Genomic DNA, 14,237 nt, shown 5'->3' on the forward strand with positions numbered 1-14,237 from the left:
CATTTAATGCTACTTAAATTCAATACCCAAAAAAAAAAAAATGCTACTTAAATTTACCATCGTGAATGAAGCGGAAAAGAATGACCATCCAGTAGCAGAAAAATAGTCAAGTGAATCGTTTGAATTATGAATCTGTTGGGAAGATTCGAGGGGTATACCTGTGGATCATGAATCATCATATAAGAAGACCTGACATCACACTCTAACCCAAAACCTTAAGGCTCAGGTTTATGGGTTTTTTCCTCACTTATATGGTGCTCAACCTTTCCATTTCTACCCGATGTGGAACTTCACCTCACACTTGTAACCCAACAGAATCATCCTACCAAATAGACCAATTGAGAATAATGAATCAATCAATAATAGAATAATGAATCATAATCATAATAAAATTATAAATCACCGTATAAAAAAAAAGTTTTATCATTTGGAAGCAACTAAGAATGATAGAAGAATTTCCTATTCAACATGATCACTTTTACTCTGTTGATCATCTCATTACTAGAAATATTATTTTCAGGACAATCGATATATATGATCACAATGAGAATGATAGGGTTACAGCGAGCAAATAGTTTTTCTAACTTTAATTTCAATATCAATAAAAAAAATTAATAATAAAGAAAAAACTCCATTTTGGTTTTTACTTTTTTAAAACTCAATTTATCCTTTAAACGCATATTATAATTTATAACTGATTTTTTTTTCATTTTATATATATCTATTTTTATTCTCTATTCATCTCCTTCCTTTAATTTATCATTTGTTAAAATTAGCGGATCTAATTAATAAATGTGACTTCTATTTCTTATTCAATTTTTTTTCTTTTTAATTCATTTTTATAATACCACTATATTTATTAATAAAAAACAAATCATCTAGGCACGGTGTGCCTAACTGCCTACATTGCACAAGTAATCAATAATGATATAAAATCTTTCTAGCTACCATTTGGCATTTGGCCGTCCTTTGTGTGCATTAAGGACCCATTTTTTCTTCTTTTTCTCTCTATTTGTGCAAAGCATGAGTAGACTCCTTATTTATAATTACAATTATAGATTATAACATGTCATCCTTTACTGGAAATTAGTCTTGTAATTGATTTAGAAGAATAATATTTAAGGAAATACTCAAAATCTTACCACAAAGTCTAAAATCTCAACGATAGTCATTAAAAAAAAAAATACAGTATGTGAAACTTCTACGATGAGGTAAAAGCAAAAGGATAAATGAAGAAGAATGTGCAAGAGGAGCTGGGCTAGAGATTACGCGGTGAGGTGGGGCCTTATGTCGTAGAAGGAAAGCTACAAAATCATAAATCACGCGAGATGATGATCCAACTCGTAACCCACGTGTACTCTTCAATCACTACAAAAAGTCAAATCAACGCGCCAACAACATGGACGCCCTGGGCCCCAACCGACTAGCCCACACTTCCCTCCAAAACCACTGTCGTAAGCAGTGACAAAATCACCTCGTGTGGGCTCGCGACACGCGCGCACCACACTTCATAGCGCCACACGTGTCCAATTACATATCACCTAACTTTTTTTTCTCTCCTAAAATCCTGCCATTGAAATAAAAGGAAATGTAAAAGGAATCAGAACACGATACAAAATACTAGAGAATGACGGCCATTTTATTTTAACCTATTTACTAAATTCTAAAACTGTCACCCTACCTAACCTTGGACTTTTAATTTGAAAAATCAATTACACAAATAATAGTAATAAGATGTACAATTAAAGACAAAAAATGAAACACTTTTTTTTTTCTTTCTTTCTTTTCCCACGCTCTACTCCACGGGGTATGCGCGTAACACGTACGGTGAGAAATAAAAAGAAGATAAAGGATCTAATATTGGTAATGTAATAAAACTTTTAAAAAGAGTGAATAATAAAAATGAAGCCCCATTATCGCCCATGTGTATTCTAGAAACTAGTGGCTGATGGTGCCACGTGTCGCGCGCATCGGCTATAAATAAAGGGCTCTCCCTTATGTAATAAGTTTCAAGCGCCGCCACCATAGTTGGTGTTAGTCTTGGTGTAGTGTAGCTAGGGAGGGATATATATCTGAGTAAGATGGCATCAGAGCTTGAATTGCCCCCAGGCTTCAGATTCCATCCAACGGACGAGGAGCTGGTGTTGCACTATCTCTGCCGCAAATGCGCGTCGCAGCCAATCGCCGTTCCCATCATCGCCGAAATCGACCTCTACAAATACGACCCCTGGGACTTACCCGGTAACATAATCATTCATTCATTCATTCATTCTTCGACTTCTGATTCTTAATTTTTATTTATTAATTGTTACTGTGTTACTTTACAGGATTGGCTACTTACGGAGAGAAAGAGTGGTACTTCTTTTCACCACGGGACCGGAAATACCCAAACGGTTCGAGGCCGAACCGGGCGGCTGGCACCGGTTACTGGAAGGCAACCGGGGCGGATAAGCCCATTGGTCAGCCCAAACCGGTTGGGATTAAAAAAGCTTTGGTGTTTTACGCAGGGAAAGCTCCTAAAGGGGACAAAAGCAATTGGATCATGCACGAGTATCGTCTCGCAGACGTAGATCGCTCCGTTCGCAAAAAGAACACCCTAAGGGTATATACACTCCGTACTTCTTTCTAGTTCAAGATTATTGCTCGAAATTACGACTTTGTCCCTACGCTCTCATCGGCTGAGGATAAGTCCAGGATTTTGGTGGAAACCGTGCAAAATGTATGGTCGTAATATGTTATCATGTGAAAACTACCGCGCGGAACCTTCACTAGTTGAAGACTTGCCAGCATGTGGTCTGGGCTTGGGCCCAAGAAACTTAGCCATCACATTAGATCCAATAAAAAAACAATAATTGATGCGGAAAGAAATAAATCTTCTGCCAATCGCAATTATCACTTTCCATTTTTAGAAAACTATTCCTTCTTTATCTCTCTCACCTGCCTCCGATTGCAATACTTATAATAATAAATGAAAATGAAGAAATAATCTTACGGTGGTTGTGATTTTTTTTTTTTTTTTTTGTCGCAGTTGGATGATTGGGTGCTTTGCCGTATTTACAACAAGAAGGGCACGATCGAGAAACTGCAACCAAGCAGCGATGTTGCTCATAGCCGAAATATCGAATCCTCGGAGATCGAAGACAGGAAGCCGGAGATTCTGAAAAGCGGAGGAGGTTGTCTTCCGCCGCCTGTGCCGGTGCCTGCGCCGCCGCAAGCGACGGCGAAGACGGATTACATGTACTTCGACCCGTCGGATTCAATCCCGAAGCTGCACACGGACTCGAGCTGTTCGGAGCAGGTGGTATCGCCGGAATTCGCGAGCGAGGTGCAAAGCGAGCCCAAGTGGAACGAGTGGGAGAAAAGCCTCGAATTTCCATTTAATTACGTGGATGCCACTCTCAACAACAGCTTCATGGCCCAATTCCAGGGCAATAATCAGATGTTGTCGCCGCTGCAGGACATGTTCATGTACTGGCCCAACAAGTCCTTTTGAGCACATCATGATGGTTTTAAATTACGATCCGCAATTGCTCTTAAGATTTTCTGACTCACCATGCGACCACAATCGTAATTTAAAACCATGTCACATAAAATCCACGCGCGCCGCCCATTCGCATTTGCACGGTAGCACGAGACTCAAGGTCCATGAGTGTGCCTGTGCGACCACACACATACGATTATTGATCAAGTTAGCTTAGCTAGGCCAAAGTAAGAAAGAAAGAAACATTGAAGCTGGAAACGCATGTGTTGGCTCCACCGTTTGCTTTGGTATTTTGCTATGTGATGATGACGACGACGATCCAACGGTGCATGTGTGTTGACCTGTTCCTAGTAGTAGTAGTAGCATGTGTACAGCTATTGTAGAATGTAGATAGGTACACTACTACACGTTGTTGTCATGTGATCATAGAAAGGTCTCTCACCGTACAAAAAATAAAAAAAAAAAGTGATAGAAGGTCTATTTGGACCTTCTAATTAATATATGTTGAATTATTATTAGCATGTGTTACATCTAATTAATTAGGCGTGCCTTTGTCTTTTCTCATTTTTTTAGGTCTTTTTAAATTGAGTATCGTGATATCCTACTGTGTTTACTTTTTCATTTCAATATCTTTTGTTTTTTATGTACTACTATAATATAATTAATATAAAACAATTTTAGTTATTTTTATTTTCGTCATTCACATATACTCAATACACTTTCTCCTTCTTCAGGTTATTGATTTTGACAACTAAATTTAATTTTTATACATGAATAAAAGAATCTTAGATGATGAAGATGGCCATTAGTTTTACTTCGATAAATGTATAAAATACTCGCACTTACGTAATTTTGCACGAATTGCGGAGTTCTTATTGGACTGGAATGAAAACATTTTATTAAAGGGAAACAAAATATTCAATATGACCAAGCCATAAAGAAAATCAGAAGCCTCTTCAATTCGTCACAATCTGAATTTTAAAAGCAAAATGTGTTAATCCATGTGCCGGACCGGAGTTTGTTTTGATGAAGTGACGGTGACAATTATTATTCATATTTCCATGTTCGGGACCATTCTATTAATTTAAAATCCACAGCGCATGTATTATCCTTACCTACCACAGTAGAGCAGTGACGTTGTTTGAAACTTAAATCGAACTCAGAAGATCTCGAAACTAGCCTTACTTTATCTTAGTAACTGGGTTAGAGAATTTTGAAATTTTAGAAACAAAAATATTCAGTCACAATTAGCTTTTAGTTGCTATAAACTATAAACTATTTCTCAAGTCAAATTTTAAGATGTCATGCATGATCTTGTTTAAATTGTGTTTAGTTCTCTCGTGTTAAATAATAAATAAGGGGTAAATATCAGATATTTATTAGGAGAAATATATATACACAAAAATTATAAGGTGTTGTTTATTACTATTGCCCTACACAAGTTGAATCTTTTTTCAGTTTTAACAAATTAAAATGATCAATTTCTAGTCATCCTTGATATGTATTAGTAGTAAAATTGTGTGTGCGTGTGTTAATTTTGTAAAGAATGTCTCAATCCACGAAGGAAGACATCTCCTGTTCTTTAAGAGGAAGACGTCTCCTTTAAGTGTATGATTGGAGTGGCCGAGAATTTAAAGAAAACTGGGATCTGTAAGCCCATTGTTTCCACCAAGTGGCATTGGGTTCCATTTTTTAGCTGATAGCTTTGCTCTTTCCACCCTCTAAGTTTAGAGTCTTATTTTTAATTCTCATCCCCCAAAACAGTATTTGACTATCTTTAAAAAATGACTATATAAAACACTTGGCCGTAGTTAATTATCTAACTTAAACAAACGTAAAAGTACGTGGAAATTGACCAATCCATTAAACAACTTGAAGATAAGTGATGGACAAGCAAGCAATCTTACATCAATACCCATTAGCCGGATCTAGTGGACAAATGATAATTAGTGTACTGAAACGGATTAGTAATAACAAAAGTAATAAAGTTGAACTGGACTTTAGATGTAAAATATACATATTGACTAACTTATTAGATATTAAGATTGGTTTGCGTAATATAATAAAGCTACAATTCCTTACAATAAAAAAATAGTCAAGATGTCTGCTCAAAAACCAAACCAACATTCAGCATGGTAGATTCCTACAGATCCAAATATTGCAGTGCGAAAATGCGTGTTATCAGCGAATTCTGAGGCCAAGATGTTTATGTCCTTTTCTCCATTACCATCCAAATTCAATCAATCCCTCCCTCTGTTTGTCATTATAACATTACATTTGCTGCCTCGAATGTATCCGTGTACATATGTCATTTACTGCCTCGACGTGTCGATATGCTATGCTAAATAGTTTTTTGTAGGGTCAACACGTTAGTAGAGGATACTTATAGATTAAGAAGAAAAAAATGGTCTAAGGCCTACTCTCTTTATAATGAAAATACTAAAAATTTACCGTACCTCATTCTTGATGATGCTCTCATAACGAATTACTATTAAAAAAAATGCTCCTTCTAAGCTTCTGAATTTTGAACTTTCCATTTTTTGCATCTGCTCATTTGATCCCATTTTGGCCCTTCTTTCAATTATCTCTTACAGTTGGATTTCGTCTAACTTTTTCGTTTCTTTTAGAAATTAGACCAAAATGAGGGTGAATTGAGGTGATACTGCGCTTTGGGCAGAGAATGTTTTAAGGATTTGGAAATTGGTTTACATAACCATGCTTCGGGTTATTACGCGCTTTCTGGCTCTATGTGGAAACACCTCTCATTTACAATGCAAAATTTAATACATTCAAAGTGTTTTCATTGTATTGAATATTGATATCAAAATGGCTAATTGATATTAACTTTCAAACCTAATGGTGTCATCTAAAATAGCTGCAGTAAAATTTAAAACAGAAGATATCTACTTCAGAATTTTGGAAAGGTACTTGAAACTTTAAAACTCATCTTAAGTTAAAAAAGATTGACACAGTTACTATCTTTACACAAATTAAGATCCTCCCAATCCCATTATCCGTAGTGACATGCCCAGGAAATCAAACAAGCCAGGCCCTAGTAGTATGTGAAAGTAATTTTTCAGAAGTAGGCTATGTAGCAGCTGCAACCAGTGCAGATCTAGCACGTGTAAAAGAAGCAATAACCGATCCGAGCTGAAGCTTATCGTTGCACCCAAAACTTAATCTGTACCTGGAAGAGATGAAAATTTCATTCCCATTATCATAAGAGCCAATATAATTCCAAGAACAGCAGCAAGAAGATTCACCTTTTTTCCTTAGACCCATTATTGATTATTCAAGTTTCATTATTATACTTTACACTTTATGGCAAGGTCATGCAATGATGTCATCTCTAATACATGAAGATTAATCATATAAACAAAATTCCAGGGTGCACTTAGCCATAGCCAAATTTCAGGGTATCAAAACCATTGAAAAGAGAGGAAATTGCAATGGCAGTAGAGAAAGAAGAGGGGTAGGGACTAGGGAGATGGGGACAGGGACAGAATAGGACATCTATATCAAAGCATTAAATTTCAGCCAATAAATGTGATCGGGTTAGAAAAACTGTGTTACTACCGTTCCTCTTTCGTAAATTACTAGAGCTCCAAAATATATAGATCTACTGCCACCTAATATGTGCCAAGCAGCATGAAACTACGAAAATGACAAAGCATTTTGGATAAATTATCAACCAGGGAAAAGTAAAATCTTAGATGTAAAAACTATATGAATGTAGCATGTTGCTAAACTGCTAAAGCATCATAATTATTCTCTGATATATATATATAAAAGAGGAATGCTAACAACACACTCTAACACATTTTTTACTATTAACACTCATATATATAAAGTGTCAAATTGCTTATGTTATGTTCACTATTAAAAGATCTGATAACCAACTGCCCGTGAGATGGGGAAGAAGAGATAGAGAAACTTTTTTCTTCTATCCAAGTCAACTTATTTCTCCTTTTTCATTATTGTGCTTGTTCACAACTGCATACATAACTAGTTAGAAATAGGTTGGTTAGACTAAGTTTAGACTTCACCTGAAAAGGCCAGTTTTTTTTTTTTTTTTGCAAAATGGCAGCCTTTAGATTGGCTTGTTACCTATAATAGTTTTTTTAAAGCTTGGCCTAGTCTTTTATTAAGCATAAAAGCTTGACCTGCCCTAAAATCCTATTTAAAGGCCTTCCAAATAGTTGTACATATATATTTTATGTCTAGAGAAATGTTTGATGTAACTAACACATCTGTTCATTAGGCAAGGCAGAAGGAGAATAGCATGTAAATAGTAGGGCAAGAATACATACTCTATATCTGCCAAATCATTCATCAACTGTACTCGCACAGCTGAAGGCATCTTAATCTTAAAAACAAACCTGCAGTAACAATAAAGTAAAAATAAGATGAAAAAAAATTTGCTAGGAAGTTGGACAGTCAGTATGATGCATAAGACTCACATTGTCACTTCTCTGACAATATCAATCAGGGCCAACCCTTTCCTTGTCTTCATTTCATCTATTCCTATTTGAAATTAAAGCCAAATAAAAATCATAAATTGCTTATAAATATTAAACACAAATGAAGGGTAACAAGTCACTCAATACTTTTAAAGCTATCTGCAAATTGTTCATTTAGAAGCCAGTAAGATATTTGCTCAATGTCTTTTGGCAATGGATTTCCAGTGCACAGGTAAACAGCTTCTTCTGTTATCTGCTGAGAAGCCATATGTGTTGACTGCACAAATATTAAAGCAATAGAATATGTCATTTGCAATCCACTGATACAAAAGAAACAAAACAATTCAGGAGATAATAATTCATAACACTTTCCCCGTGGTTAAAAGATGTAAATTGTTAGTTGTCCTTGACTCTTGGATATTAAAGCAACAGAATATGTCCTTGACACTTGAGTGAAAATCACAGGAGTAGTTTAAGAGCTAATCAGCATTTGGATCCAAAAATAAATCAGAAGATTACTTAAGAAAAATGTTTCCTATATACACATTCAGTCCAGTCTCACTTATATTCTACTTTACCTCCTTTTTCTTTATACAGTACAAGTTCATAAAAAGTCAAGACATCTACAAGCATTCCTAAATATCACATACAAAGAAATTGCATACAATATCAGCATCCTCAGCTATGATGGAAAAATACCATAATATTCATTATAAGCCATACCTCACCAAAGAAGAAATTATCATTTTGGTAAATTTAGTTGACACCAGCAGAAACACAAATTTGCATGGTACACATACACAAATCATCAGTACATTGCATGTATATATTTATGGAAAATCATCAACTAACTGGATCACTTAAGTACAAACTTACATATACCTACTGGAAGATGCAATATTTCTAATCTGGTCATGGCTTAGAGGGTTTGAGAAAGATTTTGTTGACTCATATACCTACTGATCTAGTAATCTACCAGTAGCTTTTTGTATATAGGATAGAAATGATGGGTATTTCACTGTAGTAATATATCAGGTCAGCAATCTGGATCTTCACACTAGTGGATCCAGCACCATACCTAGCACTAATATTGTACTTATAGTACCTCTGGTACTTTCATTCATTTATAATATAATATATTTTGGCTGATCAAAAAAAAAAAAGTACAAACTTACATGGCACGCATATATGCCAAAAATGTCTACAATGAAAGCTGTTTATCTTCTAATAAAGGGGTTGAAGGAAAGGTATCAAAGCAAAGAAAGAGACTTACATATGGCTTTTATAGTTTTGTTAACTTGAAATAAGCTACAAGAGTGATGGGGTAACGATTAGTGTGAGAATTCCTAGAGATGGGACAAGCCCATAAGGATAAGCTTAATTTAATCTTGAGTTAGTTGAGTTTTTGCTTAGTTAATCTTGTCTTGGATGAGCTTGCCAACAGCATTCTAAAAATTATCCCCAAATGCATGTTTTTTGCAGATGATATTGAGGAATCAAGGGACAAGGTTAGCTCTATACTTGAGCTTCGGAGAAAGACTTCGGAATCAAAGGGTTTTTACTTGAGTAAGAGCAAGATAAAGTATATACATTACAATTTTAGCAATAAACAAGAGGATGATCGAGATAAAAATTGGAGGTGTCATACAACAATTTCTAAGTTTAACCATTTGGGATCAATATTACAAAATGGTAGGAAAATTAATAAAGATTCCACACACATTATACAAGTTGGGTGGTTAAAATACCAAAAAACATCAGAGGTTATTTTTACTTTAAAATATAGTTCAAAGGAAAGTTCTATCTTATAACTATACGGCTAGTTATACTCTAATGTAGTCAATGCTGGACTTTAAAAAGACAACATAGGAGAAAAATAGGAGTAACAAAAATGAGAATGTAAACATAGATGCACTGTGACATGAAAAAGGACAAGATACAAAATGATTGCATAAAAGGAGATATTGGTGTAGCACTTATCAAAGAGAAGACAAGAATTTGGTTAAGGTGACTTGGACATATGCAAAGAATGTCATTAGGTCCCAATGACAAGAGTATAATATTGCACGGTTTCTAACCCTATGAAAAGGGATAGATGGAGACCAAGAACAGCTAAAAAAGTTATTAAAATGGATCTCATGGTGAATAATATTCTTGAAAATTTGGTTTTTGACAGAGTCCAATGGTTTCTTGTAATCCAGTATTGACCTCACCTAATGGCATAAGGATATAAATGCTGTTGAAATGTATATTGCTAGCCATTAAAGTTGAAAGTTTTCAAGCAAGAATCTGCAATACAGAAGTCATTCAAGAGTTTTATACTTTCAGATCATCTAACATGCATAATCATCTCTAAGTAAAAATACCGGAATTAATATTTGCCATCTCTAAGACTTCACCAATTATGACCCGAATTTCCCTACTTTTAATTGTTGTATGATTCCATGTAAGCATTCATGTATACAAGTGTATGGTTCTAAACACGTCTCAATGTGTGCATCAATGTAAGCAGCAGAAGGGAAGATACTGAAACAGTATAGTACTCATGTCCAAAATGGAATTTGATTCAGTATAATCGATACAATTACTCCTTTATTTGAAAAATAAAAATAAAATAAAAATAAAAAGGACTAGCTCAGCTAGATTTGCATATAAGGAAACTGAAGGCTATCAGCATACTACCTGAAGAATATTCAAAGCCTTTCTCATATCACCATTGCTAAGCCGAACAAAAGCTGCTAAGCCACTGTCCTCAACATCAAGCCTAGTCAAATTACAAAATGGCAATCATCATATTGAAAGTTATTAAGTCAAAAATTGAATTACAACATCGCAAATGTTTATAGAAAATTAACAATATAGTTGAGTGATTATCCAATAACAAGGGCACAGATGTGAGATGCATTAGAGGAAGGGGATTAGCATGTACAAACAATTTAATATATGTTTCACAGGAATTAGCACCTTCCAATATCATAATTCCATTTCCAAATTCAGAGACAGTGTCCTAATCAAATGGTGAGTTTTACTGCATGTATAGCTTAATGGTTTCCTTTCAAAATTTTATCTACAGGAACAGGACTCCTCAATAACTTTAAAATCTAAAGTGAACCATAGTTTTGTGTTAAAAAATTTAAGCACACTAATTAACTAAAAGGAATTGATATGATTCAAGGAGGAACACTTGCAGTTGAACTGTGCAAAAAGTTACAGAGAGATGCACACACAAGTCAGGTCTTATATTTTTAGAACTGTTGGACCTGCATGCGCTTTCTATATCTCTGACTGTACCTATGATTCAATTATCAGTATTAACTATTGAATATAATATCCCTTTTTCCTGGAGTATTTCATTATACATATACAAATCAACGTAAGCATCAAGACTTTTATTCACATATACAACCAACTAACACATTATAATAACCTTCTACGATGAACTGAAACAAATGAATGTATATGCTAAGGTGATGGAGTCAGGAGAGACGGGAAGCATATTTTCTCCCCTCCCAGCCCCTTCCCTCTGAATGACCTGATACCCAAATGAAGCAGAATTTACTTTGCACATGATTATGCACATTGCATTAGAAAAGGTCAACCATCAGAAAAAGTCACCAGCTTTCAGCAGATAAATTATTGAAAAGTGCTAAAATATTAACAGAACAAATTCAAGCTCTTGAGATAAGCCATGAAAGCCTCATTTTCTTCATTATCATTATATATTGGCACTCAATATGCGCAAATGTCCAGCTAAGAGAATAGATTACAACAGAAATTCTCATAAAAAAAATACCTGATAATGTAAAGTAACATGGCAAAAGACATTATCTGACTCGAACTACCACATGCAGACTAGATAATAGAGAACAGGAAACATACCCTTCGGCCTTAATAACATGTTTCAGTCTTTCAGTGACATGGACAGCATCAAGAGGGGCAAACCGAAACCGAGTGCATCTTGATTGAAGTGCGGGAATAATCTTGTTTACATGATTACAGATAAGTGCAAACCTAGTGCTTTTTGTATATTTCTCAATCACTGCATGAAGAAGATGAAGGGTATTATAACTCAAGAAACTGGATTGATGTAGCATACACAAGTTAGAGTATAAAAATTAGCGCATACCTCTACGTAGCGCAAATTGGGCATCCTTTGTCATGGCATCTGCTTCATCTAACAATACCAATTTTACAGAGGACTTAACACTGAACAGAGAGTTTTTGATAGTCAGTTAAGGAAAACTTGTAGTTCCAGTACACTTTCAGAAAAACTAAAAACAAAGGAAATGTTCAACTCTGGTTATACTTTCATCAATGTAGTTTACAAATCAAATGCACATGAGCACATGCAAGCAAAAGAAAATAAAGCAAGCAAGAAAACAAAAAGAGAAAAGAAAAGAATATGACAGCAGAGTAACCCGTTGCCTTTGAAAATCTGAACAATCACAAGTGAAAATTAAAATGAACAAAAAGGAATTATATAAATGTCCTCTTATCACCTATAATGTTCTATGTGTTAATATCTGCATCAGGGGGAGAAACTGTTTACAATATAATTACCCTAGTTATCCAGCATTCAGCGAGGAAATTATATTAAAAACAGTGTCAAAAATCTGCAATGCTTATTTCACTAAATTATTCCAAGATTAGCATAACACTGAACACCTTGCAGAATAGAGAATAAACCCTAGTTTTATCACCTAAAGTACAACCTTTTTAGAAATAACATTTCAGGACGAAATATAGGACCAGAAAAACAAAGGAGATCACTAGAATCTCTAAATTGACCAATGGACTGGTATAGAAAGTAGGAAAACATTAATAAGAGCAGAACCTTGAAAGCGAGCAACACTGAACAGAAAACACGGGTAGCATATTCAAACAAATTTCTGAAGCTTTCAAGTTCAATTATAGTGAATAACATTGATGGCCACTATAGCTAAGGCAATCACCACATAAAAACAAAGTAACTCAAAAGAATATCAATTTGACAGCCAAGTTAAACATAGATAAACCAACGACACAAACTACAAAGAACTATTTACTACAGTCATAAAACAGTACACACAACTATACAGTAAGAAGTTACAACTAGGGGGATAAAAGGCAGAGAAGACAACCCAAATGATAAGCTCTGAGTGCTAGCAAAATCTTGAATCTGCTGGCGCACGACATCAATTCCTCTATCATCGGATGCATTGAGCTCCAAAATCATATTTTGGTACTGTGAACCATACAGTTTGCGTGCCACAGCAAGAATCGTTGATGTTTTGCCCGTGCCAGGAGGGCCATACAACAGAAGATGGGGCAATCTGTTCTCAGTGGTTAGCCTATCAACTACACAGCAAATTAACAAACAAAGAACGATGAGCAATCAAAGAAACACCAACAGTACTCAAATTGCAAATAGATATTGATTAAAAAAACCACAGGATGTACAATTACAAGTACTTTTTCATTTCCTAATTTCCACAAAACTAAATTAAAAATGAAACAGAAAAATAAAATAAAATAAAATATGTAGCTCCTTCGCTAACCAAGTTTTACAATCCAACTACTACAATTCCATTACTTCCATACACCTAAAACCCTATAAGGAGGATAGGTGAGAAAATTATTTCCAAAACAAAGTGAGAAAAGTAACCTAAACTATAATAGTGAAAACTCCTATATTGAGCTTCTGGAGAACTGTTTGGGTGAGCAGCGAAAGAAGGTAAAGAAAAAGCTCAATCATTAACCCTAGAGAGATAAAAGGCGGCGAGAAGTCTTACTTGTATCGACAATGTCACGGTGAGCAGCGACGTCGTCGAGGGACTGAGGGCGGTATTTTTCGACCCACGGAATGGCCTTGCCGGCGGCGGGAGGGTTTCCGGCGAAGACGACACTTTTGCCCTTGTCAGGACTGGCGGTGTAAGTGTGGTCGTCGATGTCCATGGGATGGGTCGTCTGCGCCATTGATAGGTCACGAATCACGATGCTAAAACTCTTTTCTATCTTCGTTCAGTGCGTTGTTGTTGAGAATGAGAACTGAAATTTGCATTTACCGCTCACAAGTAGCAGAGGGCAGTGCCTACTGGCGCCAAACACATTTTCCATTTGAGTAAATTACACTTCCATTTACTATAATTTTTTTTTTCAAATTACAGATATTTTTTTTTCATCCTAAAAAAAAACTAGTTCGCATTATATTCATTCAGATTTCACCCTCCTAGATATCACTTAATAGGACATATTAGTCATATAACTTTTAATGAAACTTTATTTCTAAAATATCCATCTCTTTTTCCTCACAGTAT

The 14,237-nt window shown here is 35.3% G+C and overlaps 2 protein-coding genes across 2 annotated transcripts; one reads left to right on the forward strand and one right to left on the reverse strand.

The window, feature by feature from the left end:
* The first annotated feature begins 1,870 nt into the window (after positions 1-1,870).
* On the forward strand, positions 1,871-4,108 carry LOC114415418 (NAC domain-containing protein 2-like). The gene is made up of 3 exons (XM_028380091.1): positions 1,871-2,241; positions 2,328-2,602; positions 3,029-4,108. The coding sequence occupies exons 1-3, from the start codon at positions 2,082-2,084 to the stop codon at positions 3,491-3,493; spliced, it is 900 nt and encodes a 299-aa protein (XP_028235892.1). The 5' UTR covers positions 1,871-2,081; the 3' UTR covers positions 3,494-4,108.
* A 2,157-nt stretch (positions 4,109-6,265) lies between these two features.
* LOC114415419 (replication factor C subunit 3) lies at positions 6,266-14,056 on the reverse strand. The gene is made up of 9 exons (XM_028380092.1): positions 13,713-14,056; positions 13,062-13,278; positions 12,068-12,147; positions 11,821-11,980; positions 10,624-10,705; positions 8,089-8,218; positions 7,942-8,005; positions 7,792-7,860; positions 6,266-6,668 (listed from the first exon to the last, which is right to left on the reverse strand). The coding sequence occupies exons 1-9, from the start codon at positions 13,894-13,896 to the stop codon at positions 6,569-6,571; spliced, it is 1,086 nt and encodes a 361-aa protein (XP_028235893.1). The 5' UTR covers positions 13,897-14,056; the 3' UTR covers positions 6,266-6,568.
* Between the last annotated feature and the right edge of the window lie 181 nt (positions 14,057-14,237).

This window comes from Glycine soja, chromosome 6 (assembly GCF_004193775.1).
Source record: "Glycine soja cultivar W05 chromosome 6, ASM419377v2, whole genome shotgun sequence".
Classification (NCBI taxonomy): domain Eukaryota; kingdom Viridiplantae; phylum Streptophyta; class Magnoliopsida; order Fabales; family Fabaceae; genus Glycine; species Glycine soja.